At 41.9% G+C, this 22,529-nt stretch overlaps 1 protein-coding gene across 4 annotated transcripts in view; it reads left to right on the forward strand.

The window, feature by feature from the left end:
- Positions 1-4,173: 4,173 nt before the first annotated feature.
- FBXO30 (F-box protein 30) overlaps positions 4,174-22,529 on the forward strand; it is a 38,060-nt gene continuing 19,704 nt past the window's right edge. Inside the window, exons 1-2 of one of the 4 annotated variants that reach the window (XM_074990428.1) lie at positions 4,174-4,369; positions 15,407-15,543. In XM_074990428.1, coding sequence (XP_074846529.1) covers positions 15,539-15,543 — 5 coding nt within the window. In that variant the 5' untranslated portion in view covers positions 4,174-4,369; positions 15,407-15,538. Of the gene's footprint in view, positions 4,370-7,223; positions 7,289-15,406; positions 15,544-22,529 lie in introns of those variants that run through there. The other 3 variants (XM_074990430.1, XM_074990429.1, XM_074990431.1) reach the window with 3 other exon arrangements.

Below are 22,529 nucleotides of genomic sequence, written 5' to 3' on the forward strand. Positions count from 1 at the left end.
ACTGACATGCACAGAGGAAGTCTGTGACAGCAGAGAACTGCATCTAGTTCTCCATCCATCACTCCAAATTTGGATCATTCACCTAAAGCCTTAAAGACACAATCTGACCAAAACTGTTTCCAAGTGTGTATGTATATAGATAGGGTTATGTATATGTATGTATATAGGGTTATGTGTGTATGTATATAGATAGGGATCCAATATTAGTTGTTTCTGGTTGTCATCTTTGGGTGGGAGGGAGTACCCCAGGAGAACAGCTGACGTAGATTACTTCACTCCACACCCTTAAACATGATTTGAATCAGGCAAGGTTGAATCCCTCCCAGCCTCTGGAAAAGTACAGACCTCAAGATGAGTCCCAATATGATTTGACATGGTCACGAGTCTCTGTAGGGCTGTGACAGTCATTCTTCATAGGCTGACCCACATATTTACATTTCTTTGTCTTTTGTTGATGATGAGCCATCAGCACAGCCTATTTTTTCCATAGTAGTCATTGATGTGCCAGGAATGGGCATGACCCAAAGTAGCAAATATGTAACATAGATGCACAGGTCAATGCATACAATTGGGATAATCATATTCAGTAAATCACAACCTTTCTAAATGATATGTTGCATAAGTCATCTTACACAAAGCAAATCTCATTCATATCATAAGCATATTTTCATAAAACATATGGAATGCTCTGTCACAAACTCTCCTGGGGGCCAAATTTAGGCTACTAGGTGAAAAAATGTTAATTCCACTTGAAGTTGGAGAGACAGAACTGTAGATTTTAGAGCATGGATGTAATGACTTGTGTAGTGAGGAAGAGATTAGGATCTGGGGAAGAAGGTTTTTTGTGGCCACAACTTGTCCAGGACTTTTCCTGTACATTCCCACAGGAGCTCTTGACATTGGCCACCGGCAGAAGACAGGATAGATGAAGATTTTTTGTGATGCCATATGGCAGTCCTTATGTTCTTAAAAGGAATGGCCTGTTTCTTATACACACTAACATGTCTTTTGACAGTGCAAAGGGGTCTCAGAGTGTGTTTAAATATAATTCTGCTACAACCCTCTCTACACTCACTTTTACACCCACTTCAAGGCCTTCTCTACACTTACTTTACATTTATGCTCATCTCCACTGTCAGAGTGGAGTAAAGCTTCCTCAGCGCAAATGAGAATTAGGTCCCAAATATGTATGCTGCTGCTGCAATCTTTGTAAACTACTTTCCAAGGATGTCCAGTTTCTTTTTTACTAAAGCCATTTTACACATCTCTGGCTGTGTAAAAGAGCTTTAAAGCAAACATGAATCTTATTTACATTCCCTTTAAAGGCTTTTACACTGTCAGAGCAGAGTAAAGCAGCATTGCCATCCATGGGAATTAAGCTTGATAGCTGCATTTTTTAGCATGTTTGGGATTTTTATCTGAAGATCTCTTCTGTTTCATCAACTAGAATTCAGTCTGGTACAGACCCCACCAGAGATGTAATGGTTCATCGGAATTCTGTAGCCCCAGTGGATGTCCATATCCTGAGGTATGGCATAAATCTGAGTCTACAGAACACGTGCCAGTGAGTCCGTGCCCCAATACACAGGCTTAGCTTTGCAGGGGGGTTGCACTAGGGTGTTGAAGGTAGACGTGGATGTTCCCCATGCTTGAACATGAATTTCAGGGGTGGTTTCCTTCTTCCTGACATTACACATCAAATTAACCTTTCCCCAAGATAAGTGAGTCTGATGCTCCTCTCTTCTGCTGCCTTCTGCAGCTCATGTATTCCATGGAGCTCTGTAAACTGGGCTCAGAATTGGATCTTAATGAATTCTTATACTTTTAACCCTGGAAAAACATCTGCTATCCCGATGACAAGGAAGTCCTTTGTAAACACTGTCTATTCTTTTCCCCACCAGATAAAGGAAAACTTCTACCAGTTGAAACTTTGATCCTTGGAGGTGTGTTAATGGCATTTTTAGTTATAACTGGAATCTCTGGAATACTTCTGATTCAAGCAAGAAGAGCATACCCTCCTATGCAAGCTCAGCTGACAATGTTACATTTTCATAACTCAGAAGTAGCATCACGATTAGTTGATTCCTGCATCTTACAGTATTTGATCTGAGTCACGGGAAGGGTCACGAGGTCTAATAGGGTAACAGTGTCAGATTAATGCTTATTTTATATATGTAAATGATTTTTATTTGATAAAATTTAAATCCTCAGGTTATTAATGAGACTCCATTCTTCTGTTCATTTTTCACAATGAACAGTTCAATTCATGGTGGACAGATAAAGTAATGTATGCTGAGAGCCTATGTTTTCTGGGTTTTTTTTATTTTATTATAGACTTGTCATTTTCCCCTACCTAGAGAACCCAGATATTTTCCACCTCCTCCTATTCTAATCAAAAAGACCATCCCAATTGTTGTTATGACATAATCACCAATTGGACATTGTCTCAAAGGTAAACAGACTGCTTCTGGCTGAAGCTGAGTCACTGGAAGTCATACAACAGACACTTAAAATAGCACCGTTTCAATGGAATCAAGAGCATAATTTGCATGATCAAATGAATGAGTGTTCTCGTCTGCCAATTCAATAAACATGTTTCATTCATTGGCACATTTTGAAGTACATGAAGAAACTAAACAGTCACAGAGGGATAGTCTGTAGCATCACAGATAATAAGCAGTCCTGTAGCATCTTAGACTAACAAATTACTTAGGCTCCTTTCATCTTCACACGAAAAAATACGTTTTGCACATGAAAGCTCATGGCTTAATAAATTTGTCTCTAAGGTGCCAGGAGATTGCTTGTTATTTATGAAGAAAGTAAGTTTCTGCATTCTTTGATACGAACATTAATCCACTATATCTTGTTACTTAATCCCTTCTAACTGACTCAAGGTACTTGATTACATCATGATCAATTTGAGTTGTCTAGACTTAATCCCATCCCCATAACTAAAAGCCCTGTGGGGATAAAAAATTTGTATCTGCATCCACAAAACTGAGTCTGTAAGCCTTACCGTTCTCCTCTTAGCTATGGGCTAAATCCAGAGAGATACTGAGATACCTCTTATTCACTTGGGCTATGGTTACACTAGCTAGTTTTGCGAACAAAACCCTGGTTTTGTCGACAAAACCGGTGGAACGTCCAAACACAAAATGCATTTTTGTTGACAAAACTCAGCACTTTTGCTGGCAGCGTTCTGCATCGCAGTCATGAGGCATAACACTGCAGAGGCTGATTAGTAACAGAGAGAAAGCCACGCTAGTCTATAAACTATCGAAACAAAAGTGCAGTTTTTAAAGTGCTACTTAACTGCTTTTTTGTTTTGATACTGCAAAAGCTGTGAGGCTGCTCTGGGGGGCATCTCTCGGCAGACAGGGCATCCACAACAAAGGGCAGTCCACCTGCTCTATCGACAGAGCCCAGTGCTCTTCTGATTGCCTTATGTGTGCGGTGACACAGCAGATTCGTTAGGAAATCTCTTCCGACAGTGACTTCTAGTGACAGAGTGTGGTAGTGTAACCCCGGCCTTCAATTGTCCAACACCTCTGGGGACTGGACCCTTCCATGAGCGCGGACCTGAGAAATAAAAGGAGGGCAGCAGAAGTTAGGCAGGCTGCAGGATGCCTTTGGCCATGGACTGCAGCTCGCCCTACTCCCCCACCCCCGCAGCTTTCCTCCCAGCGGTGGGATTTGGAGCCCCCCTCCCCATTCCACCTCTTACGTGGGCAACCCGTTTGCACAACACTTTGTTTTCAAAGCCGCTCTTATCCCAGGCCCCTGAAAGGTCTCAGCCAATCACGTGCCCCTGTGACTCATGTTCCAGCCCTGAACAAACGGACACAGCCCTCCGGGCACGGCGCCCCCGCCGCGGGCGCTGGGCTTGCAAAGCACGCGCGGGGTGGGGTGGGAGTGCGGAGCTAGCCCGCGCGCAGGGACAACGGCTCGGCGTGCAACTAAGCGTGTCCCAGACCCTGCCGGAGCAGCTCCAACAGCCGCGGTTCCACAAGGGAGGGGGGGGAGAGAAGAGCGGGGTAACATCCGGGAACTTGGGGCTCAGGCAATGCGCGCGCGCAGAACTTATCCAGGGAGATGGGCCTTCCAATTCTTCCCACCCCCCGCCGGCGTGCGTCGTGGCGTCGCGGGTAACTCGCCCCGCCCCGCCCGCACGGCATGGAGCTGGGGTGAAAGACGCCGCCGGCAGCGCCAGTCCTGGGAGGGGGGAGTCGGCGCATGCACTCGCCTCCTCCTCCTTCCGTCCCGGAACCGGATCGAATCGGGGTGGGGGCCGTGGGAACTCGCTCGCTCTCCTTCCGCGCGCGCTTGCCCGCCCGCCCGGCGGAGCCCTGCCCGAGCCGCGGCGAGAGCGGTGAGTGATCGGGGCCGGGAGCGGGTCTCTCTCCGTGAGCGTCGCTGCTGGCGGCCGAGGGGGCGGGGTCTCTAGCCGGGCCTGGGGCTGGGCACAACGGCTGACTGGGAAGCGGTAGAAGGTGCGGCTGCTGCCCGGGAGCGGCGCACTAACCCCCGCCGTCGCTTTTCCCGGGGCTGCGGGGTGAGAGTCTGGCGCGACACCCCCAGGAGAGTCCGGGTCGGACCGAGGCGTTTCCACTGCACCCCACGGGCTGGCGCACGGGTTATCCCGGGCCTGGCTTCTTGCGTGGTTACCCGCCCCCCTCCGTGCTGCCCCGGCGGGGTTCTCTGAGTTCTGCCCGGCCCGCCCGGCGGTGACAGCCCCTGCTGGGCGGTGCGTGCTCAGGACTGGGGGGGATCGTGCCACCTCTCCCTTGGCTACCAGGTTTTAACGCCGCTCCCAGCCTGTGGTTGGGGTGTATGTGGTGGTAACATGCCATGTAGGGTGGCTGGCCAGCCAGCTCCGCCCCTGCTTTCTGGCTCGCCACCCCTCTTCCCTTTATGGGCCGCTCTCTCGGTTGGTTTCTTGCGGAGCAGACAAAAGCTATGCGGAGACGTTCACCATATGGCCGGTTTCCCCCTCAATCCAACCTCCTCCTCGTTGTTGTTGTTTAATGTTAATAAATCTATGCACTACAGAGCCCTGTTATGTTGGGTGTGATCCAGACACAAAAGTCAGCCCTCGCCCGGCAAAATGGTCATGCTCTTTTATTCATACAAAAGGGGTCAAATAATTGCGACTTATTGTTGAAATCACAACAATCCTTTGTGTGTGTGTATTGTAAGTTAATTCACACTATCTAAGAGAGGATTTGGTCTCTGAATTGCTTAGTCCATTGAAATGACATTTTCTGAGAGACATGAAAAGAGGAGGCAACTTTCCGCTATGTAAACATAAGTATGTGTGGCTGAATGCCCATGGGATTAATACTTAGCCCTGTCATGAGTGCAGGTTGCTGGACAGGATGACCGCTCGAGATCCCTTCTAGTCCTAGAGATCTCTGAAAATACAGAGTAATGAACGCAAACATAGGAGGAACTGTAACAGAGAGTAAGCCGTGATAGTCTATACACTATCAAAACAAAAAGCAGTCAAGTAGCACTTTAAAGACTAGCAAAATAGTTTATTAGGTGAGCTTTCGTGGGACAGACCCACTTCTTCAGACCATAGCCAGACCAGAACAGACTCAATATTTAAGACACAGAGAACCAAAAACAGTAAGCAAGGAGGACAAATCAGAAAAAGATAATCATTTGCTCACCTTGATTATCTTTTTCTGATTTGTCCTCCTTGCTTACTGTTTTTGGTTCTCTGTGTCTTAAATATTGAGTCTGTTCTGGTCTGGCTATGGTCTAAAGAAGTGGGTCTGTCCCACGAAAGCTCACCTAATAAACTATTTTGCTAGTCTTTAAAGTGCTACTTGACTGCTTTTTGTTTTGATAGGAGGAACTGGGTAGTGATTTTGCCAAAAACATCTAGATGTTTAAAAAAAAAAAACCCAAGAAAAACCACTATGCAGTCTGTTCTTTGAGAAGCTTAACATCTAAGGCAACTCTTTGAAATTTGGCAGGGAGGAAAGCATGTAGGTCTGGGAAAATGTTTGGGTTTTTTTTCTTTGTCCCTTGAAATTCCATTCAGATTTGCCTGAGAAACTTTTTTCAAATTCATATTTCTGTTTGTTTTATTAGCTGTTAAATAAGTAGCAATAATACATACTACAGTGGGAACCCAGGGAGTAGTTTTCCCTCTGATTTTTCCCACCCCTGAGCTCCTGAGTGGAGTGAATTTTTTTTTGTCTGCACCAATGTGGAGATGATGTGTGACACCTCACCTTCATGTTGCCATTGATAAAATTCATGTGGCAGGAGCAGGGTCAAAGGGTTCTCAGTGTAGGTGGGGCCTCAGGGTTGGGGGGAAGGGCTGTAGTTTGGGGTGTAGACTCTAAGATTGGACTGGGGATAAGGAGTTGGCGGTACAGGAGGGAGGCCCTAGGTTTGTGGAGGGGCTCTGGGCTGGAGCATTGAGATGGAGGAGGAGCTCTGGGCGGGGTGTGCAGAGTATTCAGGGACTGGGGGGAAAGTCTGGGGTTTAGGCTTACATGGGAGGCTCTGCTGGGCACTGGGAGGAATGTCTCCCTTCCCCTTGCAGCTAGGTGCTGGAACCCAAGGGGAGGGGTTTCCCTTAGGCAGCTTGGTGCTGGGGCTGGTGGGACGGGGTTCCTTCCTGCTGTCTCTGGTAGCTTCAGGGCTTGTGGAAGAGAGATCTGTCCCCACTTCAGCTCTGAGCCCCTGCACAAGGCTTAGTGGCAAGCTGCACAGCCTCACAACTTAGGGGGAGCTTTACTAGGGAACGGCTAAACTCCAGGAAGTGGGAAAGAGGTGGCTGGGTTCCCTTTACTTTCACTGGACCCAGAACATAGCCCAGTCCCCCACGTCATCCAGGATAACTTTCAGTCACTGCCAGGTAATGTAACTAATCCTGTAGTTCAACCTGTGCAGTTTTGAAGGCTTAAGTTTCAAATTTTGCAGATGATGCATAATAGTGGGATTATCATATCTGTGTGTGCTTGTTTATACATTTTTAAAAAGATCCAAAGAAATTACATGCATACAACTGTTAAACAGCTGAAAGTTGAACAATGTGTAAATTTAGGCTGCCTGAGCAATTTTAATTCAGCCCTCTTGTGTTTATGCATTATGATAGCCTTCAATTACATGGTTGCATACCTTATTTTTTTCTACAAAATCATTACTTCATTCATTGCAGAGGAATGAATCAGGCTTTTTATATAGTTTGTGCCTCATTTGTTGCAGAAGTGGAAAGGTAGAGAAGAAAGGAGGAGACTTCAAGAGGAGAGAGGATGCTTTCGTGTTCAAGGCAGGTGAATGCCTCGTGAAAACACAGTTTTATCCCTGCCTCTGTTGCAGTCTTCTGTGTTTCTTATTTTCTGGATGCTCAGCTTGAAACACATGGCACCTGATGAGAAGAAATGTTGAGCACCCACACTGCAAATGAGGTTGATGCTTTGCATCTCTGTCAATAATACAATGTAGCCTGGGTGTATGAGTGTAGGGTTAGGAATTCTAATTTTGTCTGTTTTGCTAAACACTGTCTGGCATAAGGGAAATCTCATTTTTCCCATAAGGGGATAATGTTCCAATCTCACAGTGGAGATAAATTCATTTGACTGGCTGACAAATAGGCAGATACTATGGTGTTGAACACCATACCAAGGACCATGAAAAATGGATAATTCTGTGTTAATTGAAAGCTCTGGATGCCAGGAGCCACTAACAGGGTAAAAAGAAATATTGAGTGGTGGCCTCATTGTGTAAGCATAGTCTATCCTCTCTGCACTGAATGAGGCAATGGTCCTGTTAAAAAATAGTATGTGATCATGTAATCAAAGATTATATTGTAATGCGTACTCATAAGAAGGCAGAATTAAGGTTGCACACGCAACCTAAAGTTAGCATTTTCTAAGTTGACTTTGAAAACTTACATGTTCAAATTTTTTTGTACACTGTAATTATGAAAATACCCTTGACTGACATAGTTTGGCTAGTATCAGAGGTAGCAGAGTTAGGTTGTATCTTCAAAAACAGCGAGAAGTCCTGTGGCACCTTATAGACTAACAGATATTTTGGAGCATAAGCTTTCATGGGCAAAGACCCGCTTTGTCAGATACACCTGATGAAGTGGGTATTTCCCCACGAAAGCTTATGCTCCAAAATGTTAGTCTATAAGGTGCCACGGGACTTCTTGTTGATAGTGTGTCTGAATATTTTCATGTTGAAATACCTCTCAGTACCTGGAGTATATAGAGAATACAATAAACCCTCGAGTTACACAGAGATTGTGTTCCTGAAACCCCTGCGTAACTCAAATTTTTGTGCAAGCTGAGGGGACAGGGTCAGGGCTCTCCTGGGCTTGCAGGAGCCAGGAAACTGACCAGCCCACCAGGATTGGTTGGTTTCCTGGCTCCTTGAGTGGTGGGGAGCTGGGAACCAGGGGCCAGTTGCAGGATCTGGAAGACTTTCCAATGGGAGCCAGGAGCCAGGCTGCCCCTTGGTTCCCGGCTCCCTGCTGCTTGCAGGACCCGGGAAACTGACCAACACATGGCTGGTCAGTTTCCTGGGTCTGCAAGTGGCTCCTCCTCCCCTCTCAGAGCCTGGCAGCAGACCAGGGCACCTTAGTCAAACCAGGGCAGCAGACCAGGGCACCTTAGTCAGTTTCCTGGCTCCAGCCAGTTGGGGAGCCAGGAACAGGGGCAGCCTCCTTTCTGGCTCCCCTCTACTGGCTGGAGCCAGGAAACCTACCAGAGCTGCTGCCCTAGTCCATTTTCCCAGCTCTGCAAACAGACGGAAGTTGAGAGCCAGGCTGCCACCTGGTTTCCAGCTCCCTGCCATTCTGGGGACTGAGAAACTGCTCCTGTCAGGGTTGGCAGCCGAGAGTCAGCCTGCTGCCTCTGACAGGAGCAGGTTCCCTGCCCCTGATGGGACAGCAGCCTGACTCTCAGCTGCCACCCCTGACAGGACAGCAATAGTGAGGCTGCTGCCCCTGACAAGTGGTTTCTCAGGGGTGGCAGTTGCGTTAACTGGAGACACACAACTTGGTTGCATGTATCTGGAGAGTTTACTGTATGCAACAATATGCACATATTTATTGATAAATTAAGGGAATGTAACCATAGAAAAGAGATTTGTTAACCAATGGCAAAACAGTTGTTCTAAGCACAGTTATGAACTGAATCCTGTCAAAATGGTGTTTTAAAAGCAACCATGAAGTCTGTTTTAGGCTAAATTGCTAATTTAGTAAGCTTAATGCTTTTTAGTACAAAATCTTAACAAGTAATGATGAGTACAAAAATATTTAACAAACACCTCAGTTCAAGTTGCTCATCAACTATTGGTGTCTGTTGCAATATTTTTTTAAAAAGTTCATGTAAGGTACTGAAATAATACTTAGTTTTGCTAATCATACTTATATTTGAGGTGACTTGGAATGGTTTAAAATTAATCTCTTCATAGAATCAGTAGTTTACCCACCAAGAATGCAGGTGTGTTTCTGTGCTGTGGAGAATAACAACAATTTTGAATGGCAGCTGGGTAACAAATGAGGTAGCTTTTTAAAAGTAGGCTTTGTTTACCACAGCTACATTGCATTGCAATACTCAAAACACTCTAGTTTAGCTGAGTCATTATTGTCAGCCCTTGAGAAGGTTTGGATAAGCACGCTCAGCTAGAATCCATGGATTTTATGTATCTTAGTTTTATATCTGCTGACATTTGAAAATGCTTCTTTAAGTCTGGATTATAGATGAGAAGTTGGTGATTCATTATCCTGTAAGAATCATCTCAAATCAAGAAGAACCAACCTTTTTTTTTCCTTTACACAGTTCTCTTCATTCTAGTTCAGTAACTGTGTGTATTGATAGTTACGATGACTGGGCAGTTATCCGTATGCAGTCATGTTGTGTTGCTAGAGCTAACCTTTTAGCAGTTATTCGAGGAAGTGCTTCAATTTTAAGCCCTTGTTTACATATCCTTATAACCTTCTGAAAGTTACCTTTGGGGCTTAGATGTTTGGTTACTTCTGTCTCAAAAATGGCTTTTTAAAGCTTACTGAAAAGCACAGAATCCTTTTTTCTCACTGCTTTGTATTACTCATGTATACCTGGTTTAAAAAAAAAAAAAAGCTATGGTTTGTGATGCCCTAAAACTTGGTTAGAGGGGGAAAAGAGAGAAAGATACACTCAGCAAAATCTAGTGTAATTTTTTAAATGGTTTATTGAAGCATGGTTTAATGATACTCTAAGTGTCTGATAATGTAAGGGTGTTATTTTTTTTAAATTTTTAACACCTAGGATGAACTTCAGGGAATGGCCATATTGCTGTTTGCACATATGTAACGTGTATCTTTCTCCTATTTATTGTATGTCTTGTCAACTTTTTCAGAACAGACTGTTTTAATGCCTTGAAAAATGGAGGCATGATTGGGCCTCTAGGTGCTACAGTAGCACAAAATAACGATCAGATCCCCAGATGTGTAATTTTTACATAAATGCTTTCATAACAATGCTTTGCACCTACATTTCCATGCTTAATCATTAGATATAGGCTTTCATATGTTCAGTTTGCATTTAAATGTACTTGTTGATTCCAGAATGGGAACCTGCGAATGGGAGTATGCAAAACCACAGACAATAACAACAAGATGTTATGATTGACATCTATAATTAAGTAAAGGTCATGAAGTTAGATATTTCTCCAGCAAACTTGCCACAACATACATGAATTAAAGTTTCATATATGCAAGAGGATACGTATAGCTGTAGTTTTGGCTGTGCAGTTAAAAATGTGAATCATTGTGAATTGTACATATTTGCTTTTGAGTATAAACGCAGGTGAATAATTATTCTTATGCTTACGTAGTGTTTTCCCTTCCTATGATTTGGAGAAAAAGTAGGAAAATTCCTTCCCTGTCCCAATGAAGAGAAATACCTAGTGGCATACTTGCTAGATCTCTCACTGTCTTTTTGTCTATTTTTTTATTTTCTCTGGTATTCATTTAAAAATGTCCAGCAGAATGTATACTGCAGAGGGTGATATTTAAACAAAAAAAAAAGTGTGTGTGTGTCTTTCCCCCTCTGTGTTTATATCTCTTCTGTGTTCGTTTTCTCTATGTGATACTAGCAATCCATGCTGGCACGTGTATATATGGGGAAGACTTTTGATATAAGAAGTGGGGTAGTTTGATGTAAATCATCACAATTTAAATCATGCATTAAAATCACAATTTAAATAACCAAAAATCATTGATTTAAATCAAGTTTACCAAAAAGCTACAAGCGACGGTGCTTGAAATGCACTTAATTTTGGAGAAAGCCCGATTGAACTCACTGGCACTTCAGTTTTTTGAGGAAAAATGTATAGAATGGAGTTCCCTTGGAAAAGCTTAGTTATGTTGAGGTAAAATAGGGAATGGACTTATGACTTCACTGTTATGGTCTGTGGCTATGATGCCCCAAAATTAGGGGCATGTATTATGTAATATAAAATGAAAAAATGACACTGTGGCAATTGGTATCTCTAGATTTCTCTTGCTGCGACTTCCTGTATTTGTATACTTGAGTGATAGAACCTAAAACTGCTTAACTAAGGAGCTAATGCTTAGGGCTTGTTTAAGATAATCTTTTTTTTCCTAGCAACATCCAGCACCCCAACCAGCTTGGGAGTTTACAGTAGAACTCTGAGATAAGCGCATTCAACTTGCACATATTTCGGGTTAACATAGCTTTGAGTGGCGGGGAGCTGGTGTTACCTGCACAAATCTCTCATCCCTTCCACACTCAGGGATGTACACACCCTTACCAAATTCCCAGGGCTCAGGGTGTAAATTCCCTGCAGGTATGCAGGATCTGTGCCACTGAAAAAAGCCTTACACAGTAAAATTTTTATTCTCTGTTTATTTACAATTATCAAGAAAGCAGAATACGTGCTAAGCACACAGTATCATGCTCACCAGTCCTGATAAGGCAGGCAGGCAGACTTCCACTGTTGCAACAGACAAAGTCACTCTCTGGATGCTGGTTGCTGCACGTCAGGGTCTTGGTGGGGGCTCTTGGGGGTGAGTCCTTGGAGTGTGTTCCTTCTTCCCTCCTGTTGGATGTTCTGTTCTTCTTTCTCTCCTTGATGTTCTTTTCTTCTTTCTCCCTTTGATGTTCTGTTCCTCCCTTCCCTTCTTGGACCCCAGTTTTTACGTAGTGAAACTTGAGTCCTGCTTAGCTATATCGTGACCAATTATTTTAGTACAATCTTATTAACCAGTAATAGCCCACAGTAACAGAATTACCTGACCAATCATAACCCACCACCTTAACTGATTTACACCGAACAAAATTTAATTATACAGGAGACAGGAGCAATTACAAACCAGACAGAGAATATACAGAAAACAGTAGAAAAGTGAAGATAATCATCAGAGAATGGTGGTTCCACCTCATCCATTGATAAGTCATTGCTTGCCAGATGAAATGCTGTTAATTAAGTTTTCTTTACCCATCTTGTGATCTGTCCCACGAAAGCTCACGTAATAAACTATTTTGCTAGTCTTTAAAGTGCTACTTGACTGCTTTTTGTTTTGATAGTGTATAGACTAGCACGGCTTCCTCTCTGTTACTATCTTGTGATCTGTTTAACAGTGGGTGGCATTAGGATGTCGTCGTCGTCTTAACAGCCTGATACGCTACTATTGTGCTGAAATGTAGATGGAATGTGAGTGTGACTTGTAGCTTCACAGTTAATGGCTGCTGCTCTTTAGTCTGGCTGCAGACAAGCTATAGGCCTCTCATAATGGCTAGAGAAACCATATTGGTTATACTGTTACACTGGTGCCTGGCTCTGGGTTGTCAGGTGCCAGCTCCCTGCCACTCAGAGGAGCAGGGAAACTGACCAGCTGCTGCTCTGGTCAGTTTTTCGTCTCCTGTCAGGGGCAGCACCCGAGAGCCGAGAGTCAGGCTACCACTCCTGTTGGGGTGGCAGCTTGACTCTGAGCTGCCAACCCTGACAGGAGAAATTTCCTGGTCCCCAGGAGTGGCAGGGAGCTGGGAACCAGATGGCACTGTGCTGGTCAGTTTCCTGGTCTCCAGGAGTGGCATAGTTCCTAGCTCCCCACCAGTTGCTAGAGGCAGGAAACTTAATCAGTGCTGCTGTGCTGGTCGGTTTCCCGGAACTGCAAGTGGACTTGTGCAAAAATTGGGTTACGGGTGGCTGTAACTCGGGGGTTTACTGTACTTGTCAAATCACACTTATGCTAAAAGACATAGTCTTGAAGAATGATGTATTACAAAGTGAATTATGTAGATTATTAACCACCTCATACACTATTTTCTTTAGTCTTAGCCACATAATTTTCTCCTATTAAGAAGTTTTCTTACTAAACCATGCGTCGTCATCTTGTACTGCTTACACTTGACACATTTTCCCTTTCTACTCGGAATGAATTTCTTCAAAATATTCCCATGTAGGGTCTCTCTTATGTCCAGAAGCCATGATAGTTTTTCAGTGCCAAAAGTATGAGGAATATATGAAGCTCTGTGTCTGCTAAATAATATCTTCCTTTTTCTTTCCAGTCCTCTCTCTCCACTGTTCCTTTCTATGGTAACAGAGAGATAGCCGTGCTGGTCTATATACTATCAAAAAAAAAGCAATCCAGTAGCACTTTAAAGACTAACAAAATAATTTATTAGGTGATGGGTCTGTCCCACGAAAGCTCACATCACCTAATAAATTATTTTGTTAGTCTTTAAAGTGCTACTGGATTGCTTTTTTGTTCCTTTCTATGGTGACTCTGCCCTTTCCTATATATTGTGTGTCTAAGACAGTGTCTTAACTAAATTCTCCACTATGCTTGACCAAGGTCCACTACCATATAAGCACAGAACAAAAACAATCCTATCCAGCTGTGTCTGTCTTTGTGCTTGTTACTTTTTAGTCTGCTGATACACAGAAATTGAAATCCCAGAACATTCAAGAAGCAAGAACAAGTACCTTAGGATGTAAATATGTGTGTAACATGTTTGTGATGAGATTTTATTTTTTTATTTTATTGATTTTTTTTTTTTAACAAATACAGTTTAAATAAAAAATAAAACTGATTTTTTTTTAAATATTGATTTTTATCCACCCTGACTAGAAGGTTCTTTAATACAGGAAGCAAAAACATAACAAGATTCAAAGTCTGGGAGTTAAAACTAGCCACATAAGACAGAACCCCCTTCTAGAACTTGGACCATTATTCCCACTGGTTTTTCTTGTCTTATTTCTTCTGTAAATCAGACTTTGATCCTTCCCTGTCTTTCTTGTTTCTTAACCTGTGACTTAGGTTTTCCAAAGACAGAACTGTTCTGGGACTATGTCTACACTAGACATAGATGTGAACTGCAGGTACACAATTTTAGCTAGCTGAGTAGCTAAAATCAACGTCTCTGCACTTGGCTAAATTGTCTTAACAGGGAAAGGTCGATGGGAGAGTCCTCCTTTTGAAATCTGGCATTTTGTGGGGTTTTATCCTATACTGTACAGATTTCTCATTAGAGATCTGTTTTTCTTAAATTGGGGGATCACCGGGTTATTTGGGGGAGGTTCACAGTATTGTCACCCTTACTTCTGCGCTGCTGTTGGCATGCACTGCCTTCAGAGCTGGACGACTGGAGAGTATTGGTTGTAATGTTGGCTGTGTGCTCGACTCTGAAGGCAGCGCATGCCAACAGCAGTGCTGAAGTAAGGGTTGCAATATTATACCCATGTCACCCTTACTTCGGTACTGCTGCTTTGAGGCGTGGATGTCTAGAGAGTGACAGCATCTTTTAGGGTTAGTACCCCTACAATTACAACACCATGAAATTTCAGATTTAAATATTTGAAATAATGAAATTTACCATTTTAAAAATCCTGACTGAAATTCACCAAAAAGGATTGTGGATTTGATTGGGTTTTACATGGGGTGGAGTGGGGGGGAAGGGTGGGGTGGTGAATTCTTTATAGCTTGGAATCTTTTATTTATGATTGGAAGTCTTACCCTGAAAGATATGTTCTTCTTCAGCTGTCAGCTCTTGAAGTAGATTGAGGATGTGAAATCAGTGGGGATTTTTATGCAGGAGGTAGACTACATAAGCATGATGATTGCTTCTGGCCTTAAGAACTATGAAGTCTCACTCTTGTGGGTCTAATAACTGGCATTGGACTGGTGTTGCAAAATTTACCATCTCTGATGGTAAATCTGTTTTCCCTATTCTCTTTTAAATTAATAATAAAGGTAACATTTTATTTGTCTTTGTGGATTATACAGTGTGGCAAAATGTTCATCATGCAACCTACTTGCAGTTCCAAATAGGGCAAGCACATAACTCTTTTTAGAGGCTTGTACAACTTGGAAGTAATCCTCACAGTAGAAAATGAAGCCTTTTGTCTCTCTCCATTTCATCTTTTGCAGAGTCTGCAACAATCAAGCAGTTGTATACTGAGTTCAAGTTCAGAAGTGTTTTACACATGAAGCCAAACTGGCCCTCTAGCTGACTTCCCTCTGCTACCATCTTGACAGGTAGAGTGCTTTTGTGCTTGACCCATGCAGTAAGTATATTTGCTCCAGGTGCTGTTGTCCTGTAATAGTCTGTTGCCTACGGTTGACCGGTCAGGGGCTGCAGTAGTCCCCACCTGCTGCAGGAAGGGGGTTGCTCCAGCCCCATAGGACTGCTGCCAGTTGGGGGCACTCCAGCCTGGCCTGAGCAGCCCCTGTCTGTGGTGACCCTGCAACAGGGCAACCACTCCTGTCCTCTTTTTCTCCCCTTTAATAGGTTAACCAGTTAAACCTAACATTTAACCAGTTAATTAAGTCACATCCCTAATTAAAATGTGTAAAACTTTCTAATATTACAATTTAAAAGGGAGAAGTCTTGTGGATTTTTATTTCTTCCACTCAGTCTTATTGATGTGTTTCTTAGAAGCTGCTGTAATTTTGTGTCAGATGGGATTTTAGGTCATTTGCCTTTGAAGCTCTGTAGTAGTGTTTTGACTGTTCATCAACAAACTAGTTTCATAACGATCAGATGCAATCTGAATCTCTTAGGCTGCATCTCCACTACTGAATTTTGTTGACAAAACTCGTGGAGCATCTACACACACAATGTGTTTTGTCAACAGAAACTGTAGACAAAAAAGCTGTGTTGACACTCCGGGAAGCCTTTTTGTGGACAGAGCAGATCAAAAGATCGATCTCCTTTTGTGTGTAGATGTGATCTGTCAACAAAAGTTTTGTCAGAACATCTCTTCTGACAGTAACCTCTGTAGACACGCATTTCTAGTGGAGCTATAGCCTTAGTGTTTTTTTCCCCTCTAAGATCAGGAAACTCACGAATGTTTTTCTGTTTTCTATCCTATAGTGGTTGTAAACAGTCTTATTTTAATGACTTGCACATGTTTTAGCTGAGTACTTCTTTAATCTTGAAATTATAATCCCTACCCCTTGCTAATTCATCATTCTTAATGTTGTTGTGGTTTTATAAATTTAAAATTTAGATTATAAATTCATCAGGGAAGTGCCATATAGCAGTATTTAAAGTGTCTAAAACATTGAGTGCTCTGTCTGTAATGTCACATATTTGCTTATCCAAGAAGCCATTTAAAATTTCATAATTGCTGTGCATAGGAAAATAAGGTTCCTGAGATCAGTGACTAAATGTACCTTGTGATTGTACGGCAACATACCTGGCCATCTGCTTGTTTTAGATAATGTTGTATGAATGATGACCAAATAACAAATTCCTCTTATGATCTTCACTTGCTTCCAATGGTGCAGAAGTGGGAGCAAAGTTTGACCAGGAAATTGAGGCTTCAACCTCTGTTTGTTTGTGTTGGCAGAAGTTGCATTGGCTTTGAAGAGATCATGGCCTGGGAGATGGTTCTGTTCAGTCTATCTGAGCACCTTTGTTCCTCTGAAGCCTTCAGGGGGCATTAAAGTTACCCTGTTTTGTTCTGTTCATTTCATGTAGCCAAAGAGTTCTAGTGAAGCAAAGCTATAGCACTTGCATGTCCTTCTACCAGTTCAATGGATCTGACCCATTGTTTGAAACTTAATAAAACTGAAAAATATACTGTTACTTGAAATGTTCGTGTGATTGTCCAACTATAGTAGAGAACGAGTTATTTAACTTTTTACTAATTCATGCGTTACTTTCAACTTTGGAATGTAGGGACGAATGGGCTAGGGAATGTTATATGAGAGTTTAAAAAATTTGCCCAAAGCTTCCTAAGCGGAGGACTAGATTACTAGTTAAAATGAAAAATTGCTATCCAAAGATGCATTGTTTGATTTAAAACAGTAAAACCAATCTGTTGCTTCTAACTAATGTTTTCTGTAAAATGTTTTAAACTTGCATTTCTTTTGTTTTGTGTGGTGTTTTTTTGTTTTGTGTAGTATACAACCACCTTTCTCTTTGTGTATTCCATCTCTTTTTTTGGTCCTATGATGGATCCTGATGAATATTTTCCTGAGTTGTCTTTCTCCTGTTTGTGCTTATCATTTTACCTGCATTGTGTTCTTCACTTCTTCCAATATTTTTTTCTCCTTTATCTTCTCCAGAAGTCTTTCAGTTCATGTTGCTAACAATATCATAAATCTTCCCCATCAGTCACCTGCCTTTCTATTCTGAACATCTAAACCCACCCTCTCAAATACAGTATGTGAACATTTTACCAGGCACAATAGCCAGAGGACTAAATCTACTAATGAAAAAACAGTATGAAAGATGGAAGGGTCAGGAGGAGGCAGTGCCCAGGAGCCATTCCAGATGAAACACCAAAACTTTCCACCTTCTCTCAAAGCTATCAGAATTCTGTTCTGGACGCTCTTTCTTCATTCTGCTTTTTGCATTCATCTTCTGACTGCTAAAGGCAATGTCTTTTTTTGAGCCCTCTTCTTCAGTGACTAGCTGCATTGCCCACTTCTGCAAACATTAGACTGTATCTGTCAGTTTCACAGGATTATGAATAGAGTGGTCAGTTTTCATTCTGCTGTAGTTTTGAAGGTGCTGAGATGCACAGCAGAGACACAGATCAGTCTGCATTCAAGCAGACAACAGAATATCAATATATAATTGCGTGTTGCAAAGGCTCACTTCAAAATCTTAAGAGCTGGAAAAATTTTAAAAAGTGAAAGCAAGTAGGAAAGAGGTCTTTTTAACAGTTTGAATATGTAAGTTTTGATGAGTGACAAAGGCCGTGTCTACACTAGCCCCAAACTTCGAAATGGCCATGCAAATGGCCATTTCGAAGTTTACTAATGAAGCGCTGAAATACATATTCAGTGCTTCATTAGCATGCGGGCGGCCGCGGCACTTCGAAATTGACGCGCCTCGCTGCTGCGTGGCTCGTGCCAACGGGGCTCCTTTTCAAAAGGACCCCCTGTACTTTGAAGTCCCCTTATTCCCATATGCTCATGGGAATAAGGGGACTTAGAAGTAGGCGGGGTCCTTTCGAAAAGGAGCCCCGTCGGGACGAGCCACGTGGAGGTGAGGCGCATCAATTTCGAAGTGCCGTGGCCACCCGCATGCTAATGAAGCGCTGAATATGTATTTCAGCGCTTCATTAGTAAACTTCGAAATGGCCATTTGCATGGCCATTTCGAAGTTTGGGGATAGTGTAGACATGGCCAAAATGAGACAAGATAGCTATCAGAGAGCAGTGGAAGACTGACATATCAGCCCTAAAATGATAAAGGCTCTTTTTCCCCATGACATGAAAAGGTTATTTCAGGTCAATTTAGGGACACCCAAGTTCAGTGAAGGGCTCACCATGACCTTTTAAAAATGCCCTTTGTAGTGTGAGAGGGACGAGAGAGGAGCTGCAGCAGGGAGAACAAGGTTCTCCTGGATGGAAGGCTGCTTTTTTTCCTGTAAGGGACACAAGCCAGGTAACAGACTATTTGGGGAAGGACTGACACCCCAAAGCACAACAAGATAACACCCCAGAGAGGGGACTGGGAGAAGTATTTCCCCTTCTGTGTTGTGAACTTGTTTCTCCATTTGGTTATGTAATATTCCTTGGGCCTACTTTGAGGTCCACCTTGAAAATATTCAAAAATAAAGTTTGAGTGAGGAATAAAATTCTCCATTTGGACTGATTTACTCCAAGCCCTATACTGCCAGAGGGGGAGAACTCTGAGCTCAGTGAAGTGAAGGAGGTACCTAGCTGCAAAGTCCAGAAGATACCTCAGCTTTATCTTGTGAAATTGGTGCTTCCCAATTTCCCAGGAAACAAAAAAAAGCCAGGCACTTATATGTGATGAGGCCTTGGGGGCATGCGACTGTTCTTCACTCTTGAGTTGGATATTGTGAAATAAAGCAGCTTATCTGTGTGTGATCTAGGAAACTGAGGGGGCTGCGTGTGGAAATTGTATGCCCACAATTTAAAGCCATTACTAAACTCTGTCTTAATATTTGTATTAGCACAACATCTATAAATCAGGAGATTGTTCATAACAGCTGGAATTTTTATTATTTTAATTATGGTAGGTTTTCAAAACATGTTCTCACTGATCTGGTCAGATGACTATTTTGTGTATATATAATAACATCAAGTGATCCTTCAAATTCTGAGAGCAGTGGTCACCTCACTGGAACTGGGTGTATTTTTAGGTTTCTCTGCTAGTAACAGTCAAGCGTAAATACTTCAGCATCTCAAATGAACTGAACCTAGTTGCTCACATTGCATAACCAGAAAAGTACAGCTGTTCATTCTTGGTGTAGTCACTAAGTTGACCTAAAGTGTGTTAAGAAACTAGTATTGAACAGGGTAATATAAATTAGTTGTTTTCAGGGCATGTTCTAACTGCAGTTAAATGACCAAAGGAAAGACAAACATTTTTGTATGATTGCAACACAACTACTTGATCTGTTTATTCTTTGAATTTTGTTACCTAAATTGTTTGAAAGTTGTTCTTTAAAATAGTATGTTGAAACAAATATTTTTTCCATTTTTTTTTAAGTTAGCACATTACTTTTTCAAGGTTCTAGCTTTACTGTTTCCATTTAAGATTGTAGCCTTAAATTTGAAAAAGCAAGATTTTTTTCCTTGCTGGATCATACTGACTCTTATACATGAGTGACACTGCGGCTAATGAAAATGGCAAAGTACTATATTTAATTTTTCATATTAGCATATTTACAGAAGTTCCTCATTTTCATGAATGACACATAGTTGTCATCAATCTAGTTGATTATTCCTAAAATATGATTACTTAAACTTGAGCTTCCTAATTTGTAAATGTTCAAATTTTGACAGTAGACTTAAAATTTTGTGTTATTGACAGTATCAGTGAGTTCATTCTTAGTTTAAACTAGTGAAAACCCTCGTGCATAGTGGTAATTAGCAGGGATTAAAATCTCAAATCCACAGAAAGAACATAGAAGAAGATCGGATGTTTGGTAATGAGATACAAACAAAACATTTTTCTGACACAATTGCACTTCTCAACTTGTATTCTGAAGTCCTAACTGCAGCATGCAGAAGTTTGGTGAATTTAAAGTACTGATGGTCTATTGACAACGTACATCAACTTCTAAAGGTTTTTTAACTCTTTTTTTATTTAGAACCAGATGTATATTCAGTGCAAACACAAACACCTAGTTATTGCTGGGTTAAATTAGTTGAGTCTAACTATAAATGATTAAGTTTTAGTGTCTGATCTGGCATTAATATTGTGCCCATTATGTGTATTTGAAAAGTCTCCACCAAGTACTTCCTCCCCCTAGGCACTTTAAAATTTTGTCTGCACGTATGTAATCAGTACTTGACTTGGTAGTACTGAATGGCAGCTAATGAGTGGGGAATGAAGGCTGGAAACTTGACAAAAAATGAGTTACTAGTCACTAAGTTCAGATTTCACAAAGTGTGACTTGAGAGACCCGTATAGGAGGGGGCATTAAGTGTTTCAGTAGAATGTTTTTCTGTAAACTTGTGTGGTCTATTACAACGTAGTGTTTCTTGAGGGCTACGTTGACTTATTTGTGCAGTATTTTTACATTCACCAATCCAAGCAATAGTGTTATTTTTAGAAGCCACGTGGAGCTCTGAGTCCACTGCTGAATTTGGCTAGCAGGCAGTCCTTGACAATATGCATCGTTTCATCTGGGCTGCATCTGGGTAGTGAAGTCCCTGGTCACTTTCTAATGGTGATTTGTAGTTTCCTTGAAAAATAACCATGGGACATTGAATAAACTAGACCTAGTTGCTACCGGGCTATTTCCTTCCCCCTCTAATACACACCCACTCCCTTTCCCCTCAAAAATCTCAGAAGGGTACTTAAGCATATGGACAGGCAAAAGGATGACTTAAAGGAGCAGTAGCTACACTAAGGGCCAAGGTTGGGAGTGACCCAAAGTACATGTGTCCAGCTCCTGACATTTAAAGATTCTCTGTTGATTATATGTATTTCTTTAAGGAATATATGTTGTTGTGTGCCTGTGTTAAATGTCTGCCATAGTTTGCAGGTTTAGTAGAACAAAAATTTTTGTAAACTGACAGTCTGTATTTCTTCTCTGGATTCCCTCCCACCCCCAGGGTCCATATCTTTCTTGCAATGTGATGTCCAGAACTGGGCACGACACTTCAGTTGAGGTCTAATTAATGCAAAGTAGAACGAAAAAATTACTTCTTGAGGCTTGCTTACAACATTCCTGTTATTTGTCCCAGAATAATGTATTACGCTATAGACTTCCATTTAACTTGTGACCCACTATGACTTCCCCTTTCTCTTTCTAGGCAGTCATTTCCTATTCTGTGTCTGTGCAACTGATTGTTCCTGTCTAAGTGGAGAACTTTGTATTTGTCCTTATTGAACGTTGTTATATTTACTACAGACCATTTCTCCAGCTTGTTCAGATCACTTTTAATTTTAATTCTGTTCTCCAAAAGCACTTGCAGCCCTCCCAGTGTGGGATAGTCCATAAACTTTAAAAGCATACTCTCTGTAAAATTATCTAAATCACTGATGAAGATACTGAACCAAACAGATGCTTCCACTGGCTATTGGCAGGATGGCAACGTTTTAGCCATATGGTATTTGGAAGCCTTAGCTAATTTTAAAAATATGCGGGAATGTGTGACTGTGGGGTAATTACAGAGTGTTTGGTACGAAACTGAGCCAGAAGCCAGCAGATCATAGTGTCAAGTCCTGTATTTGAGGACTTGTGGCAATTTGCTTGTACGGCAAACTTGACCCTATCAGTAGCCAGACTCATTAGTTAGCTTTTCAACCATGCATGGCATGGCTAAGTGACTTGAAGCTGGGGAATTTAACATACCAGTCCACAGACTTGTTTTTCTGTTTTCGCATTTTTGGTGTGAGTTCACAATCAATGGATGGTTTGAAGGATTATCATTACATTCATTGGGATCAACTGAACATGTTACCTAAATTAATTTTGGTTGCTAGTTGAATTTTATGATCCAAAGTGAATGTAATTTAATTTCTTGCAATATGAAACATTAAAATTTCTTTTTAAAATAAACAAAACAAATCCTCAGTATTCATTTTATGAAGATAGTCAATATGGCCTTCT

This window comes from Carettochelys insculpta, chromosome 3, assembly GCF_033958435.1.
Source record: "Carettochelys insculpta isolate YL-2023 chromosome 3, ASM3395843v1, whole genome shotgun sequence".
NCBI classification, from domain to species: Eukaryota; Metazoa; Chordata; order Testudines; family Carettochelyidae; genus Carettochelys; species Carettochelys insculpta.